General features: G+C 45.5%; 1 protein-coding gene and 1 long non-coding RNA gene across 2 annotated transcripts in view; one reads left to right on the forward strand and one right to left on the reverse strand.

Annotated features, from left to right (window-relative positions):
* Positions 1-18,197, forward strand: part of LOC122463527 — a 203,773-nt gene that overhangs the window by 172,430 nt on the left and 13,146 nt on the right. The window lies entirely within an intron of this gene.
* SORL1 (sortilin related receptor 1) overlaps positions 1-18,197 on the reverse strand; it is a 100,003-nt gene that overhangs the window by 29,642 nt on the left and 52,164 nt on the right. The window contains 12 exon segments of the mRNA XM_037882205.2: positions 846-977; positions 2,204-2,335; positions 2,841-2,948; positions 3,359-3,484; positions 9,513-9,632; positions 10,837-10,959; positions 11,757-11,870; positions 12,267-12,440; positions 14,589-14,727; positions 15,596-15,842; positions 16,426-16,517; positions 17,828-17,959. Coding sequence (XP_037738133.1) covers positions 846-977; positions 2,204-2,335; positions 2,841-2,948; positions 3,359-3,484; positions 9,513-9,632; positions 10,837-10,959; positions 11,757-11,870; positions 12,267-12,440; positions 14,589-14,727; positions 15,596-15,842; positions 16,426-16,517; positions 17,828-17,959 — 1,639 coding nt within the window.

An 18,197-nucleotide genomic window follows, 5' to 3' on the forward strand; every position in this document is an offset into this window, starting at 1 on the left:
GACAGGAAATTGTCATGAGGTCCAGCATTCCTGACTCCTCGGTGACCCAGGCTCTGTCCATCCTACAGGTGAAGCCTGACTAGTGGTGCTCCATAGCTCACAGAAGCAGTGCTGTTTTCCTGATAAGCAAACCCCCATCCCTCACAATCTCCACTAGGGTTTTGTCATTGTTATTTACGCAGCTCCCAAAGTGGGCTAGATGGTGTATGGACAGGGAATAGAAGCAGCCTCTGCTCCATGGAGCTTACCATTGAAAACCAGATTGCGCACAGTAAGGCAAGAGATGAGGCGGGGGGAATGGAGTGGAGAACGTGGCTAACACAGTCTGAACGTGTGGTTGGCTGTGCATGTTTTCCTAAGGCTTGCAGGGAATAATTACTAACCCTGCTCTCAGATATAAGACTGGACTGGGAATCTGTGCAGCAAATGTGCTCACATATGGCTTCAAGTCAACCACAGTATAGAGAAGGCCCGATATCAGATTATCAAGAATTCAGTGGATATGGTCATGGGAGGCAGCACGGTCTAGTGGATAGACACGGGACTGGCATTCAGGAGACCCGAATTCTGTTTGCAGTTCTGCCATTGGACTGCAGGGTAGCCTTAAGCAAGCTAAGTTACTGCTCTGTGCCTCAGTTTCCCTAATGGTAAAATAGGGATAATGATACTGCTCTCATTAAAACACTGAAATCAACAAACAAAAAACGCTATCCATCTCTCTCTCTATAAAGTGATTGCAGTCTTCCCCATGGTGACCACTTGGTATCTTAAGGTAAGGCAATGCTGTTAATACTCAAAATAAGACTGAGCTGAGGTAGGAAGGGTTAATGATCCTCTCTGCTCACCACAGTTTGCTTCATCAGAGTAATCCCCACAGTCATCCATCCCGTCACATTTCCACACCAAACTGATGCACACGCCATTCTGGCACTGGAAGTTGAACTGGTCGCAGGTCCGGTGAAACTCTGGGTCTTGAGCTAAAAGGGACAAAGCGAAGTTAAAAAAATAAAAAGTCAAATGCAGCTGTTCTTTCTGAGAGCTTTAGTACAAAGGCAAAGGGCTCAGATCGTGGCTAGCTGTGAGGAGGAGAAGGCAGGGCACAGAGAATCCAGTCTGCCTCATTGCAGAATGGTTCCTTGTGCATGGTTGTGCAATGGTTCCTTGTGCATCTGGCCTGCAAGGACTGGCACTGCTTCACACAGACAATGTCGCTAGCAACCTATAGGAGATGGAGCAGCTTTCTGGCCAGACAGGGGGAATGGGGCTGATGCACGGGAAGCACCAGCTGCACCTTTACAAAGAGCTGAAGCAGATTCCTTATACAGCAGCAAGACATCAAACACTAACTGCCTAGAGCTTGGAAGAAACATCCTCTGCACGCAGAATAGCCCATAACTGTCTATTATGGGCTTCCCTGCACCTTCCTCTGAAGCTTCTGGCACTGGCCACTGGAGGAAAGAGGATACAGTACTAGATGGACCACTGGTCCAGTTTGGCAGTCCCTATGTTCACACACAGACGTACACTCCTCCGGCTGCCCTGGCTGGCATTACATTGACTCAGCTGGAATGATCTGCGAGAGAGGATGTATGCACCCACTGGCCCCAAAGCAGCCTCTGGCTGTAAAAGCCAGGTTAGAGTCCTATGGGCCAAAAGCCCAGCTTTGTCAAACATGCTGGTGAAACAACTGGTCCCACTGAACTTGGACTATAAGCATCCCAAGCATAAAAGTAATTGCTTGGATTTTGGTGACAACCCACCCAAAACAGCAGCCAACAGAAACCAGGATTTTTAATGTCAACAAAGTGCTACTCAGATCATTTACATCCAGAATGGGCCTGATTTAAAGGAACATACAAGTGGCTTGGTATGTCATTGACACAGTCCAGAAATGACACACTAAACCCCTCTGTGCTCTCCCTAAGGATGCTTATTTATTCCCTTCTGGTATCTCTTCAGAGCGGTGTTGCCTAGTGGATGGAGCATTGGACTGGGGTGGGGCTCTGCAGACCGTGGTTTCTAATCACAGTTTTGCCACTGGCCTGCTGGGTGATATGGGGCAAGATATTTCACTGCCCGGTGCCTCTGTTCCCCCCCGATGAGGATAATGGTACTGACCTTTGTAAAGTACTTTGAGATCTATTGATGAAAAGCACTAGGTATTAGGTAAATGCGAGGTTATTGGTATTGCTGTCACACTTACAGCATCCAGCATAGTTGGCGTCTTCATCCGAGCCATCCCGACACTGCACAATGCCGTCACACACCATGGAGTGGAACAAGCACTGCTGCCGATTCTTACACACGAAGTCCATGTAACGCGTGCACAGGGGGTCTGGAGGAATCAAAGGGATTGCAGGGGGAATGACAGCATTTCAGTGCATGGCGGTAAGAAACATTTGTACAGTGCCTAGCACAATGCGATCCTGGTCCGTGACTAGGCTCCTACATGCTATGGTAATACAAATAATATGTAATAACTACACTGTACACCAAGTTCTTTTCTTGTCTAATCATCTGTACTTAACTACCCTCTCTGACTTACAGAGAGTCAAATACAGTGGCTAGATCTTATCAAGCGCTAGATAATTTTGATAACCAATAATACAAGCTACGCAGCTATTCAGGCTTATCTTGTGTCACGTGCCAGGATGAAAGCGACATGCAGTAGGTATCAAGAAGGAATCGCCCGCCACCCTGTCTATAGAGCTACATAGGTGGCTATGTACATTATACAGGAAGCTTTTGCTTTCCTTTGAAGCATGAGGTGTTCCAAATGGGATATGGTATTCAACTGACCCATCTGGTGCTGCAAATTCCGAGTCCCTGTGTGTACCCACCACAGTGCTGTTCATCAGAGCCATCAGAGCAGTCATGCAGCCCATCACAGTGCTTGCTATTTGGGATGCAGGTTCCATTCGGACACTGGAAACCGTTGCACTTTTTTTCTGAAATTCATTTGAAAAAGCAGCCTTAAGTATGGAAGAACTTCAGCACAGAGGAACGTAATTAGGGTTTGGTTTGGTTTGTTAGTCCAGAATGGCCAAATCCCAGGGGCACTCGACACCACGAAGAAAACCCCCAGGATCAGCTGCACCCTTTGTCCATATAGTCTGTTTAGATTGGAGGCTCTTTGGGACAGGGACTGCGCATGCAAAGGGGCCCTGGTCTTGGGCATGTGCCACAATAAACCAATGAATAATGATGTGGTTGTAGGGCTCCCCAAGTTTGCTGCTGTTCTGTTGCATCCGTTTAAGAGTGACAAAGCTAGTGTCCATACCATAAGACGACAGGCCAGTGACTTAGAAAGTAACAACTGTAATTTCCCCCACCCCTCGGGCGAGATGAGAGCTCTCACCACACTTGACAGGGTCCTCGTCGGAGCCATCCTGGCAGTCGGCGTCGCCATCACATGCCCACCTCTGGGGAATGCAATGCCCATTGTGGCACTGGAAACTGGAGGCTTCACATGTATGGTATACTGCTGAAAACAAATAGAAAAAAAGGAAGCATTTACAGACTCACTGATTTCAACTAGGCTCCATGTAAATAAACCACCATTCTTTTCTTTTGTTAAGTTTATTTGTGACACATTTAAATATATGTTCACATACATACTATTATTATTAATTATTATTTGTATTGTGGCAGCATCTACGGGCCAGAGTCATGGGCCAGGACTCCACTGTGGTAGGCACTCTACATGTTGATTTATCGTCCTCTAATGGGTGTCAGGGCTCCAGGGTTCCATTTGGCTGGCTTACTGACTTGCTCTGTGATCCTGAGCAAGTCATCTTATCCTCTTGTGCCTCAGTTTCCCCACCTGTAGAATAGGGACAGTACTTACCAACCTACCGTACCTCATAAGGTTGACTATGGAGGTTAATGACTGTTTCTAAAGCTCTCTGAGACCTCTGGAGTCAGCCCTTTCTTATCGTTTCAGTCCTTTGGGTCAGCTGGCAAAGGTAATGATGTCTGGCCCTTGCTGAAACAGCAACTGACAAACCTTGGTGAGCTGGCACCCCCCTTTATATCGGGGGTGATACCACCAAAAGGGTTTTGAGCCCCATTGCCATCTGCTGGCAGGAAGGATCTGCACACACAAGTCTGACTTGGCACTGAGTGTCAAAAAGAGAACTTGTTTGTATTTTAGGTTCTCAAAGATATTCCTAACTAGACTTAAGATGGGATTTTCAAAGTTTCCTAGGAGACTTAGACACCCAATTCCCAGTGGATATCGATAGAACTTGGGCACCCACCTCCCTTAGGCTCCCACTTTGAAAATCTCTGCCTAAAATATATTTTGTTTAAATAAGTCATTCTGGAGCCTAATTTATGTGCCGTACCTCTTCAAATGAAAAAAACACCCTAACATGAGAAAATACTCTTCATCATCTAGAAAAAGAGCAACATTTGACTTAATTAAATTGCATGCTACTACATTTTAACCAAGCTAGTGACATGAACTTCCAGATATTTGAAAATACTAGTCGTCTGGTAGGAATATTCTATTAGGTATTCACTGTGAAATGTTATTATTTTAGATAAGAGCAATAAATGCGGCCAGCAGAGTTAGATGACATGTTTCTCAAATAATTGTGATTCTTATCGATAATTTCAAGTTTAAGCTTAAAAAACCAATACACTTTCTGAAGTAGGTTCACTTCTTCCTCGAGTAATTCTCACTCAGAAAGTCATGAGAGATCAAAGATACCAATATGTATCTCCTTTCACACCCACACACTTGGAATACCAACTACTGGAATCCCCAAGCTAAACAGTTCCAACCATATATACTGAAGAAATTCTGTAATGGATTTAGTAATTACATACGTCTAAATTCTGTGGTTATGGTTTAAGCATAACTCCCATTGATATAAAAGGGAGTTTGCTCAAGTAAATTCTCCAGAACTTGATCCAGAACCAGGACATTTATTGTTTAAAAATATATATATTTGGAAAACCGCATTTAAACCCTGAAGAATTTACATTGCGTAACTTTAAAGCCAAAAGAGACCATGCTGATAATCTAATCTGATCTCCTGCATAACCAGATTAGAGACCTTCACCCAGTAATTTCTGCATCTAATCTATACCTTCTATTTGGGTTAGGGCATATCTTTTAGAAAGACAGCTCGTCTTGATTTAAAGATTTCAAGTGATGGAGAATCCACCACATCTCTAAATAAGTTAATTAGCCTCCGTGACACTGCACCCCGTATTTTTCATAGTGATATTATGATATGATTATGATGTATTTTATGAAAGATAGGTGATGTGAGATGTCATTGGAAAAGTTATATTTGCTGAATATGATTATCCTATTTGTACGCATGTATCATTTTTGTATCTGAAAGTATGAATATTGACTATGTAACTGTATTTCAAATGTAGTCACCCCTGGGTAACGCCCACTAGACAAGATGTTTTCAGCCTAGATAGTGGGTGGGGAAGGGCCTATTCAGGGCAATGGGCCATTAGGAAAAAACAATAACCATTAGGAGAAGCTTATCTCCCACCTGGGGAGCCTTCCCGAAAACGCTACAGACAGCCTCTGAGTAATGGCTGCTATGATTCTACAAGGACGTGATGAAACCATATGTCTCTGGACTCCATCTTGGGATGTCAGTATTTTCCCACAGACTAGTCTGGGAACCATGCTTTGGGAACACAGGATTCCCGCCCTATGCAAAAACTATATAAAGCAGGGAGTGACATCATATGGACTTCTTCACTCCCCACACAAGAAGACTCCTGGAAACACCTGAGGAACAAAGAGTGAATTTGGGGAAGTGCTGGACCCAGGCTAAAATGATTTTTAGCCTGTGAATGAGACACCTGGGGATTCCAAGCTGTAAAGCAAGTGCAGCTTGCCCCTTAAGAATCTGCAGCCTGCTTGTATCAGCTCTTAGGGTGAGGATCTGCTAATTCATATCCAATCTATTTCGTAGATTAAGCTTAGTTCGCGTTTTTTGTTTATTTGCTAGGTAATCTGCTTTGATCTGTTTGCTATCACTTATAATCACTTAAAATCTATCTTTTGTAGTTAATAAACTTGGTTTTGCTTTATCTAAACCAGTGAGTTGGAGTAAAGTATATGGGAATCATAACTCAGGGGCAAAGGCTGTTGCATGTTCCTCTCCACACTGAGGGAGGGGGCGAATTTTATGAGCTTATGCTGTACAATTCCCTGTGCAGCGCAAGACGGTTTAATTTTGTGTTTATACTCCAGAAGGGGTGTGCGCCTGGGAAGCTGGGAGTTGCCTAAGCTGTAGCCTTCCTATGCAGGGGCTGGTCAGAGAGCATGCATATAACTGCAGCTGGGTGTGTCCCGACCTGTATGTATGCTGGTGAAAATGAAGGCTGGAGGGCTTTACAGGTGATCATAGCAGTACAATGGGAGAGAGAGCCCAGGCTGGTGGGAAAGTGGCCTCAGTGGTACCCCAGTTCCAGGTGGCACCCCAGGGGGAACCTGCCACAGCTTCCCTCAAAAATCTTCATCTTGTTTCTTGTCTGAATTTGTCAAGCATCAACTTCCAACCACCAAACGTCATTATACCTTTTTCTGCTAGATTAAATAGCCTTCTACAATCAGAATTCTCTTCACTGTGTAGATACTTGAAGACTGTTTAACTGAAAATATCAGAGCAGATGTAATGTATGAAAAGTGGGGACTGAATTTTAGTATGTTCTTAGAACTCTTCTCACTTATACCCACTAGTGTAAACTCCGTTGTCATCACTGGGTTGACTCCAGTGTATGAGTAGAGAATCCGGTCCACTAATTCAAGGCCTGATGTAAAAGTGTCAATCCGGAGTGACTCTATTTTCTCCAACTGAGTTGCACTGGTGTAAATCAGCTGTCAGTAAAAGGGGAATCAGGTCCTTAGTGTACGACTTTGCATAAATTACATCCTCTTTATAGCTCAACCGCCGCAGCTGGAATGCTAGGCAAAGAGGCAAGCATGCTGAAGACCAGTCGCTATGGGAGCTGAGCATCCCTTCTCTGAGATAAATAGTTTAGAAATTGCTAAGAAAACCCTTCTTTCCTGCAATGCGTTTTACTGTTACAAAACAATCAGAGTCCAAGCTGTAAAATTAGGTCAGTGCACACCTAGCCTATTTTCAGTCTGTACATGTTGTAACAACTGAGCGCTTTTCAGGGAGAAGCATTCTTATTAGTTAACATCTTGATCTTCAGGACCAACAGTTACAATTATGCCTCCTTATTTTGCAGATCTTCAAAGGTAGGGCAAGCCTGTTTTTAGAGCAGACCATGGGGTAATACATTTTTTAAGCAAGTTTTGAAGCACTGTCAGGTGTAAACGGCTCTACAGATGAATGACCTCAACGTTGATTTGATTCCATCAGTGCAATCTTGCAAATATAAGCAAAAATGAATCATTGCACACGTCAAAAAAACAGTCAGCACTTTCAGAAACGCAGCAATTAAGTTGCTAAAATCGACACATCATAAGCTATATGCTTATTCTCTCAGGAATAAGATCTTATTAGTTTCCTGGCCCAATTTGTACATGCTGGGTCACCCACAGACTGGGTCACCCACTGACAAGTTGTTCAGCACCTGTGAAAAACAGGGCGTGTAGCAACATGTTTGTGGGGCTTTCTGCAAAAAGGGCATTCGCTGGTGAGAGGTTTTTATTTTTAATAATTTTGAAAATCATGTTTCTCCCTTACTATTTAGAAGCCTACAGAAATTTAAAACCAAAATTTGTTTCCCTGAAATTATTTCCTCTATTGCTTGTATTTGCCCTGGTTTGTTATTGTAGGGTCACTCATAAGTATTGGGCTCCTACCACGGTTTGAGTTTTAGACTGTATTTCATACGCACTGTGACAGGGTCGGGCCAGATGGCTACAGGAGAGTAACAGAAGACAGATATATTAGCCCCAGGCTAAGTAGGTCCCTTTTCCCTGGGTAAGGTAACAGGGAAGGTTCCAGAACAATCAGGAACCTTCTGGAGACAATTAAGACAGGCTGATTAGAACACCTGCAGCCAATCAAGAAGCTGCTAGAATCAATTAAGGCAGGCTAATCAGGGCACCTGGGTTTTAAAAAGGAGCTCACTTCAGTTTGTGGCGTGCGTGTGAGGAGCTGGGAGCAAGAGGCGCGAGGAGCTGAGAGTGAGAACGCGGACTGTTGGAGGACTGAGGTGTACAAGCATTATCAGACACCAGGAAGAAGGTCCTATGGTGAGGATAAAGAAGGTGTTGGGAGGAGGCCACTGGGAAATAGCCCAGGGAATTGTAGCTGTCGCACAGCTGTTCCAGGAGGCACTCAAGACAGCTGCATTCCACAGGGCCCTGGGCTGGAACCCGGAGTAGAGGGCGGGCCCGGGTTCCCCCCAAATCCTCCCAACTGCTGGTCAGACACAGCAGGAGTCGACCTGGACTGTGGGCAGAAAAACGGCCAAGCTGAGGGCTGCCGTGAAGCTCCAAGGCGAGCAAATCCGCCAATAAGCGCAAGACCCACCAAGGTAGAGCAGGACCTTTGTCACAGCACAAAACGATACATAGTTTGCCAGTAAATATTAAGAAGGTGAAAAGGCGAGATGATCCACATTTTCTGTCTGCCAACTAACCTGGAGCATGTTTTAAATACAGGGGAGTATTGTAAGGGTAGGGTAGCCACTTCAGCTAAGAAGAGAGACAATTCAGAGCTAAGGCTCTCACTGCATTCTTCATTCATGCCAGAACAAATACTTAACAGGTACCTTATTTTCAAATCACATTAACGTACTCCTCTTCAAAAACCCCTTGCAAGGCAGGTGGCTATTATCCCACTTTTACAGATGAGGAAACTGAGGCATGGAGGTTAAACAATTTAGTCACGGTCTCGGGGCAAATTACTATCAGCCATGGGATTAGAAATTGGTTCTGGCTCCATGCTCAACCCACGTGCCCGTTTGCTCCTATATTAGGATCTAGCGCAGTGGTTTCCAAAGTGGGGCGTGAGTTTGTTTTAATGGGGTCGCCAGGCCCCGCATTAGACTCCCCACTGCCCTGGGACGGAAGCCAAAGCCCAAGCAACTTAGCAGGGTCCCTGGTGGCATGGGGCCCCCTGATTCTGGACTTTAGAATCTAGAGTAATACAGGGCATTGGGATCATGCAGTAATTTCTGTTGTCAGAAGTGGGCCGCAGTGCAATGAAGTCTGAGAACCGCTGATCTAGTCCAAAACCCACAGGTATCTCTCCACTGACTTCAGCCAGCGCTGGCTCAGTCCTTCAGTTGCGGCAGTGTTTCCATCTTAACTTCTGTGCCACTGCCCATCAGGATTCCCCTGCAGTAGCCACTCACACAAAATACAGGAGCAATAGGGCAATGGAAGATTCAGTCTCATGACACGGCAGGGTTAAACTGACGCCTTCCTGCGCAGCATGTGCTCTTCCGCACAGAGCTACCCGAATGCAAACCCTTTAAAAGCACAGCAGCTGACAGCTAGCAACGAGCAACTCCAGCAGAGGGCTTCTCGATCACATCCCAACGCTTACCCGTGCAGTTCGCTTCATCTGACCAGTCTCTGCAGTCGTTATCGCCATCACACATCCAAGAAAGACGAATGCACATCCCCGAGCTGCAGCTGAATTCATCACTTCTACACTGGTGAGCGTCTACAAACAAGGCACCCAGAGTTCAGATGGGGTGACGGGGGTGGGGGGGATTGAACATAAGCTGTTGACTTAGAAGAAAGAGCTGACATTTCATAACCGGCAGCCTAAGCAGCTCAGAAAATCTGTTCTGGTCTTGAAAGTATTTTTAGTGCATTGTTTCTAGCCCTGAAAGATCAAGAGCTACCACGTCACTCTGATTCCCATCTTCTGTTCTTCCCGTGGATTTAACAGTCTGCTGCTCAGGAACTATTAGCCTTAGCCTTAGAGGTTGACAGCCTCACCCACAACCCATTCAAGACGCTGGGAGCTGCAGATGCTCAGCTGCCTTTGAAAATCAGGCCAGAATCTCCTTTGAAATTAGGGATTCTGAGCTCCTGAGGAAGTGCTGCAAAGAACTGGCTAGTGTGTGCCTGCACCACTGCCCCCTGCTGGATGGAGGTGGAGCTGCTCGACACTGTGCCATTCACCCTAGACTGCATACAATTAATGGAGACTCCCCTTTCGGTTAGGAGCCTGTGCTGTTAATGCAGGAGGCTGAGTCCTAACCCTGCTATTACTGTGCTCATGATGTGCAGCCATGAACTTGCTAAATGGCCAAAGATTTCTTACCAGTACGAAGCAACTGGGGGAGCCTACTGTTGCAGCACTTGAATTTGTAGCCCCAATGGCTTTAGGAAATACCAGACCTTGGAGCTGTCTAGCCTGTCCGGGTGCCTTGAGGCAGTTGTGTTTTTACCCTGCTCCAAGACCGAACACATCAACTCTCAGAAGCTGCATGAGTATAATGTTTAATCCCTGCCCGATTATTTTGTTTTATGGCAGATGTGCATGGCAGGTGAAGGGAGCTGGGAACATCTGATATCAGCGCCTACCTGCCAACTCAAGGCGTCATGCCTCGAGTGGGGTGGATATGGGCTGTCATTGCACTTTATTGCTCCTTTGTCCTATGCATCTCATCCCCTCCCCGGACCACATCTGCACTAGCTGCCTGACGGCATCCAGGGAGGGGCTAGCAAGCCCTGGACAGTGCAGCAAGGTGGGTCCCCTTCAGTGATCTCCTGAGAGCCAGAGATGCTGCCTTGCCCTGCCTCCATCCGGGCAGGCTTACCCCTGCCTGGTGGAGAGAACAGTGATATTCTTCCTAAGGGGGGGAAGGGAAAGGACATCCAACTGAGACAAACAGCTCGCTCCTTATCACGCTTACCGCAGTGGCTTTCATCACTGTTATCTCCACAGTCGTCCTCCAGGTCACATTTATAGGACAGCGGGATGCAGGTCCCCGAGCCCTGGCAGCGGAACTGAGTCTCGCTATCACAGACTGTTGTGGCTAAAACAAGGCAGGGGAGGGAGGGAAAGAAGAGAGAGGTTTCAAGGCCACCAATTAAATAATTCTGCCCCGACCCAAACTCGCATGTTAAAATAAAAGCAAGGGGAATAACATGGAGGAAAAGAGCTTCCTCGGAGCTATTCTTGCTACAGATTCTGGCTATGTGCTGGATGAATTTCTCCTAGTTCAGGGCAGTAAGGGCTTAATGGTCTGACCTGGAGATGGGACTGAAACCAGTTCCACACTGCAATACCACGCCTGGAGAAAGTGCCCTCCAACCGGAGAGAAGAAAAGATGAGGAATTTGGTTTCATGGCTGGCTTGGCCTGACTTGGGGGACCTTGAGTCTAAGCAGCCATCAGTTAGGAACCTTAGGAGCAACTAAGCCTGGGGAGACGGTTTGGCCTGGACTTTATTGTCTTATTGTTCAGTTGCTTGACGTTCGGACCCAAATCCAGGTCCTAGCTTTGAACCTGGCCCTGTTTCTGTAATGGGCTGAGCCACACCTCTATGACTTGGGGACAGCTCGGCCAGATGGCTGTTTCTTCCCTTCATAAGCTCATTGGGCTCTTTGTCTGATTTTCATTCAGAGGATGGCTTTCTCCTTGAACGTATCTGAACTAGCTTCATTAGGATATACCACGCCACAAGGGCTTGTAGGAAGGGTGGAAAGACCATATTCATTTTTACTAATCCCCTCTCCATCACTGGTGGAAGCATTTTGCTCCCCAGGCAGCCTTGATAAATGATTACCGATCAGGACGCATACACACAAAGTGACCACAGAAGGACACTTACGGCAATTCTTCTCATCACTCATGTCTCCGCAATCGTTATCGTTGTCACACTGCCAAATGCTGTTGATGCAATTCCCGTTGAAGCATCTATACTGGTTAGGCAGACAGGTGTTATCTAGTGCCCAGCGTGTGTTTAAAAAAAACAAACAAACAAGCTACAATTAGGCACAGCACCATTATCTTTGCCAAAAGAAAAGGAGTACTTGTGGCACCTTAGAGACTAACAAATTTATTTGAGCATAAGCTTTCGTGAGCTAGAGAGTTGTAGCTCACGAAGGCTTATGCTCAAATAAATCTGTTAGTCTCTAAGGTGCCACAAGTACTCCTTTTCTTTTTGCGGATACAGACTAACACGGCTGCTACTCAGAAACCTATCTTTGCCAAGTGTTCGTCGCTCTTTCTAAGCTTTACACTGCAGGTCAAAAGGTAAAGTCAAGCTGACCTATCTCCCAACCAAGGAATTTATCATTTTTCAGGTTGAAATAGCAGCAGGAGTTAAATAGGGTTTTACCTTCCTTGATGCATGTGTTGTTCTTCATCACGTATCTATGTGGACAATCACACTTCACTTCCCCTGATGGGAGCACGCTGCTGGAGACTCCCTCAGGACACTTGCAGCTTCTGCTGTTGTTTGATTTGGGCAAACACAACAAACTGCAAGGCTTGGTGATGCAGGCATTCCGCCCTGTCGGGAGGGAACATAGTAACTATCTGGCACTGCAGTACAGGGCAGGGAATCTGACACCACATCTCTCATCATCCCCTTGATTCAGGCTGCTACGCAGGCTCTCTGGGCACCTGGGTGTCAGCTTCACTTGGTTACGTATTGAGTCTGGCCTTGGGAGATGCCAAGAGCCCTCCACACCCACTGACTTCAATGAGGCTTGAATGCACGCTCAGTGCCCCACTAGATCAGGCCCTTCGATCCTAGTGAGAGGCGGTTTTCAGATTAATAAGTAAACACCAAGCAGATCCCCCGCTGCCTTATATAGTCGTGAAATATGAATAATTGACTGGAGGTTTTTTCCTCGCCTCAAATGAGATGGCGAAGTCAAACCACGCTCTTTGGGACAGAAACCATGTTTTTATTTTGTGTTTGTACAGCGCCTAGCACAACGGGGTCTTTGTCTACGAGGGAGGCTTCTAGCCACGGCTACAATACAAATAAATAATAATTAATAATAAACCAACACGGAGAATGCAGTGCTCTCTCACTTGAGCTTGGGGAAGATTTAATTTAATTCCTAGAACACAAGTTTCAACTAGGGCTCGGGACCACCCTCCATTTCTTAAGCGCTTGATGGGAAGAGTCGTAGAGCTTAAGACCAGAAGGAACCACCAAATTGTGAAATCTGACCTCCTGCATATCACAGGCCACCAAAACTACCAACCACAAACACACTAAACTCAACAGCGAAAATGAGACCGAAGGATTACAGCCCACAGGCGCGAAGACTATTATGTGTCACAGGCAGAGAATAGGAGGGACCGAGGTGCACCAATGCCCAAGGACCCTGCAATGCCAGGAAACTGATGGAGATAAACCCAGATGATTCTGGCAAGCGGTCCCTTCTAACCCTACAATTCATGCTGCAGAGGGAAGGCAAAAAAACCCTGCAGAGGGTCCCAAAACTTCTTCCTGTCCTGACAAGTTGTGGCAGCCTGGAAAGGGTCGAGAAGCACCGTCCTGGAGACCCTTCTGAACGCCACCCCAGGAAGCATTTCTTTCCAAAGGCTCGCTAATAAACCTCATTCAAGAGTCAGGGAGGAAGCAGGGGCTTCTCATCAGCAGCTTCCATGCTAACAAGAGCATTTCAGAAAACACAGCGACTTATGGGCCAGTTAATCGGCACTTAACGGCCTCCTGATCAGGCTGAGCTGAGGCTTAAACACAACTGAACGGCCTTTTGTTTCAGAAGGATCAGATGAAGTCCACAGCATCTCCTGGAAACTAAGGGGTCAGTGACTTTCTGCTCGGGTGGGCTCATTTTAAGATGGTACTTTAAATTCATTCTAAGCCATCTGGAGGCCTCTCAGTCACAGGCTCTGAACTTTAAATATTCGTGCTACTGTTTCATCTAAAGACAGTTCACTCTCAAAGCCCGTTCAGTCCCTGACCTCTCCGCTTGGAACTGTCAACATGGGCTCCAGCAAGGCCGGTGGTTTTGTAATGAGTGCACACCTGCCCTTTAGTCTGAGACCCAACAAATCCCCTTTCATGTAGGGCACCAAGGAGCTGTCGGATAGTAACAACTGCTACCTAACCAGACCTGCACTGGACTCAAACCAGCAACCTCGAGGTGACAGAGAGATTTTAGGATTTTAAAGCTGAAATGTGATAAAGAGATCGCGATGTACATCTATCTTGCTGAAATTTACCGTCAGCAAGTCTCATTCACAAAAGATAGACAACGCTTAGTTCTATGGCTGAGAGCTGCAAAGTTACCTAAGGAATTTGGATGTATTTGGACTCAAAAAATTTGAGGAAGGATGGTCCAGTGGTTAGGGCACTAGCCTGGACTTTGGAGACCTCGGCACAATTCCCTGCTTTGCCAACCCCCCCGGGTGATTTCCCTCCCTCTGTGCCTCACTTCTTCATCTGTACAATGGGATAACAGCTCTTCCCTACCTCAGGGTGTTCTGGGGATAAAATACATTAAAGATGGTGACGCACTCAGATACTATGGTGATGGGGGACCATATAAGCAGTTAAGATAGACAGACTCCCAAACCCCATTCAATGGGAATTAAGCAGCCAAACACCCTAGATGGCTTTTGAAAACCTCTGCGTACAGTCTACTTAGAAAAGGTCTTTACAAACACTCCACATTACCTGTTGTCTTTCCTCTGTAGAAGATTTTCATATCCATGATCCCATTTAATCGACCAACTAAAATCTCCATTCTCGACCCACTGTATTTAGATGCTCTAAAAATACTCAGCTGCGACCAATCATTCCAGTAGATTTCATTCTGAAACACAAGCTTTGTTCCTTAGTCCATGCTTTGGTGGAGACAGGCAAATAACATGACCTCTGCAAACCTATTCTTTTCCAAATTCAGGATTTGAAGGAGGATCTACAGATCAGGAACTCCCAGTTAATCCTGATTTTTCATCCAACTAGCCAGTGCAGAAGACCAATTTCATAAAGTCAGTTTCAACTGAAAACCGAGGGTAATATTTTGCATGGCGGCTGCCTGTGCCCCCTAAGGTTTCATAGACCGCTAATACTACTTTGCACTTATCTATTGCTCTTCATGTGGCTTCAAAGCGCTCGGCAAGGCTGGGTCAGTGTCATTACCCCCATTTTATAGATGGGGAAAGTAGGATTGTATTGGGGTTCAATGACTTTCCCAATGGAGTCATAAAGTGAGTCAACAGCAGGGTCTGGAACAGAACCCAGGCCTTCTGAGTCCCAGCCCCTGCTTGCTCGTGTCTGCTTGCATGGACACAGCAGTACAAACAAGAATTAGTGAAGCACAAACATGAAGCTGGGTTCAGATAAGCAGACAGACATCTCAGAGACGTTAGCCAAAGGTTATCCAGATTACTGCGGCTCTCAAACCTATGAGTCTCAGAACAGGATTGTCAGAATGTTTCTTAAGTCCAAAGGAAAGAAGCTAACAAAGGCTTAAAACTGGACCTGTGCAGAACCTGAAACAAAAGCCATGTGTGTGCGTTACGGTTGCAAACCATTTGGTGAACTGGGTCAGAGTTCATGGTGAGCTTGGGGCCTCCCAACACAGCTCAGTGTCTATCACAGTTTCAGTCCCAAACCGGGCAGTTTGGGCTGAGCCCCTATATCTACTATACTTATCTCCACACACACTGTATAAATACCTTAAATACAGCAATAGCATAGGGATGAGGAAGACTATCCAGTATCACAGATCTCTGCATCCCATTGAAATCAATCCTCTCGATTCTATCCATATAGGCTTCCGTCCAATAGATCCAGTGATCATCCACAGAAATGCCATTTGGCCATCTCACTCCCTCAGAGACAATGCAACTGGCCGACGAACCATCCATATCGCTTCTGTAAATGCCAGGTCTAGAGTCTCCCCAGTCTGTCCAGAACATCAACCTGATTATGTCCATAAGCAGAGTTAATTTAAAATAATAATACAAGGCCTCATCTAAACAGGTGTCCACACGAAACAGTGAACTCCACTCTTTAAATCCTATCTCGCAGAAAGAGTATGTCTTTTTAACAGGAACTCAATGGAATTCAATGGAATGCACCTGGCAGGGGGAATATCAAGGCTCCAGGACTGTGTTTAAATACCACATGAACCACAAGTAAAGAAGTGATTCAGCAAACAGTCAGTTTCGAAAAGGTCAACTTCTCACATACTTCCACTGAAGAGACCAGTATTCTGCCTCCTCTACTGCATAACCATTGGCAGCTTTGCCGGTTCTTACCAAGGCAACGTTATTGTGAGGGAAATGGAAAATTGCTCCCAATCTCAATCATACCGAAGCCCAGTTACCCAGATCATAGTATTTAGGTGAGAAAGAGCCACGCAGGGAAACAGCTTTCAAAACAGCACATGGAGGAGCGCACTACGTTGATCTGGTATGAATTTAGTACTGATGAAAAGTGCTGGATTGACTTGGTTGGTTTTAATACAAATTAACACGACTATTCACAGATAGGTCCTACTCACCCTTCTTTAGGCACCAAAGCTAGAGCTCTGGGTCGTTCGAGTACAGAGGAATTCAGAACAGTAAATCGCAAGTCTCCATCTGGGTTGGCAACCTAGCACAAGATGTAGAGGTGGGTGGTTTTTGTTTGCAATATGAAGAGCAATTGCATTGTTTAAAATTAAATGAAATTCTGGAGCATTTAATTACAACCACTTAGCAAATGACAGTTCAACGCATACATACTTGACAAACAGTTATCTTAAGGCAAGTGATAAAAGTTTATGGGCTTCATTTACTTATGTGATTTCCACACTGCTGAACAAATTGCTTACTGCCGTAATGCACTATGTGTAGCTAATTCTATCCTGCCACATGACAGAGAGGAAATTGTTCCATTTAATGCAGTTCAAATAACCTGTTTCAGGTAAATTACCTGACAAATTTATCCCTTATGTTTGCCAGTCGCTCACAACTTGTCCTTAATTTTGATGAGTGTGTTTGTTATTGGGCAGTAGTTGAAGAACAGGTTACGCAAGCAAATTTGAGTCTATGGGCTCTGCTGGGAACTCTTCATTTGAACCATTTGCAGTCTGTAATTTGTCACCAACCATAAACCACGATATTGTTTCTGCTCACTGACTGGATGAGTAAAATTTTTAACTAGGAGAATGAGGAAGAGTGATGCACAAAATTTGGGGGGAGTAAGAGTGATCCAAGTGATGCACAAAATTTGGGGGGGAGTAAGCTTTTGCGATAACGTTCGTGCATCTTTCACGGTTCACCGTTGTTTTCCTGAAGGAACCAGCAGTTATCCAAATACTGGTGATCAACAACAGAGCAAACTTGCCATGTTTATTTATGAGCGTACTTGTGAATCCCTTTTTGGACTGTTCAGCCTTCCCTGAATGTGTCATATGGATCTGAAAGTGTCAAACTGATTTACAGTGTAAGCCCTCTTCCATCGTCATTCATAGCAAATCCTAAAGGGATGTAGTTTCCTTGCAGATCGAGCACCAAGCAGATTGATCTCTACTTAGGTTCATAAGACAGTCTGGCTGGATATTCAGTCTATGTCCCTCACTAGCCATCTTACTGCAGCTTTTGATGCCTATATGATTACCGATGGTGGAGCGTCATTCCTTGGTAAATGCATTTTGTAATTCACTGATCTTCCATTTTAAATATAAAAGGCTGAATTCTACTCTGCCTTATGCATGAGTAGTTGCAATAAGCCCTTGGATGAGAAGGCTGGATGGCCTTACTGTCCCTAATATGTCAGCCAACATTCAGCTGCCCCCCCACAACCATCCTCCAGGAATGGGGACTCAAAGCTACACATGGTGCAACGGACTGAAGGCCTGGTAAACACACAGCAATGTGGCTACAGCTACCTGCTATCATGAAGATCGGTTGCAGACATACCTCAATTTTTGGAATACCAGCGTTCACCCAGTAAAGCAACTGACTGAGAGGTTCAAAGGCCAACGCTTCCACTGTTTCTAGGCCAGTGCTAATGATTATCTCCTGTCCAGAGCTGCCGTTTAGACAAAGACGCTAAAACAAACAAATAAATAGAAAATTCTAAGTATCAAGGTTAGTGCACTCAGCTGTTCGGGGTGGGGAATTAGCAAAGGAGCCACTAACGAGAAAAACCTACCAGCAGTATTTGCATTGCAAAGCATATCTATTACAGCTCCCCTGTGATACATCCATTTCTGGGATGTAGGAAGGCCAGGAGATAAACAGGTGTCCAGCACAAGAGAGGGAATAGGAGACATTTTTGGCTAAAGGG

The sequence above is a fragment of the Chelonia mydas genome, chromosome 22, assembly GCF_015237465.2.
Source record: "Chelonia mydas isolate rCheMyd1 chromosome 22, rCheMyd1.pri.v2, whole genome shotgun sequence".
NCBI classification, from domain to species: Eukaryota; Metazoa; Chordata; order Testudines; family Cheloniidae; genus Chelonia; species Chelonia mydas.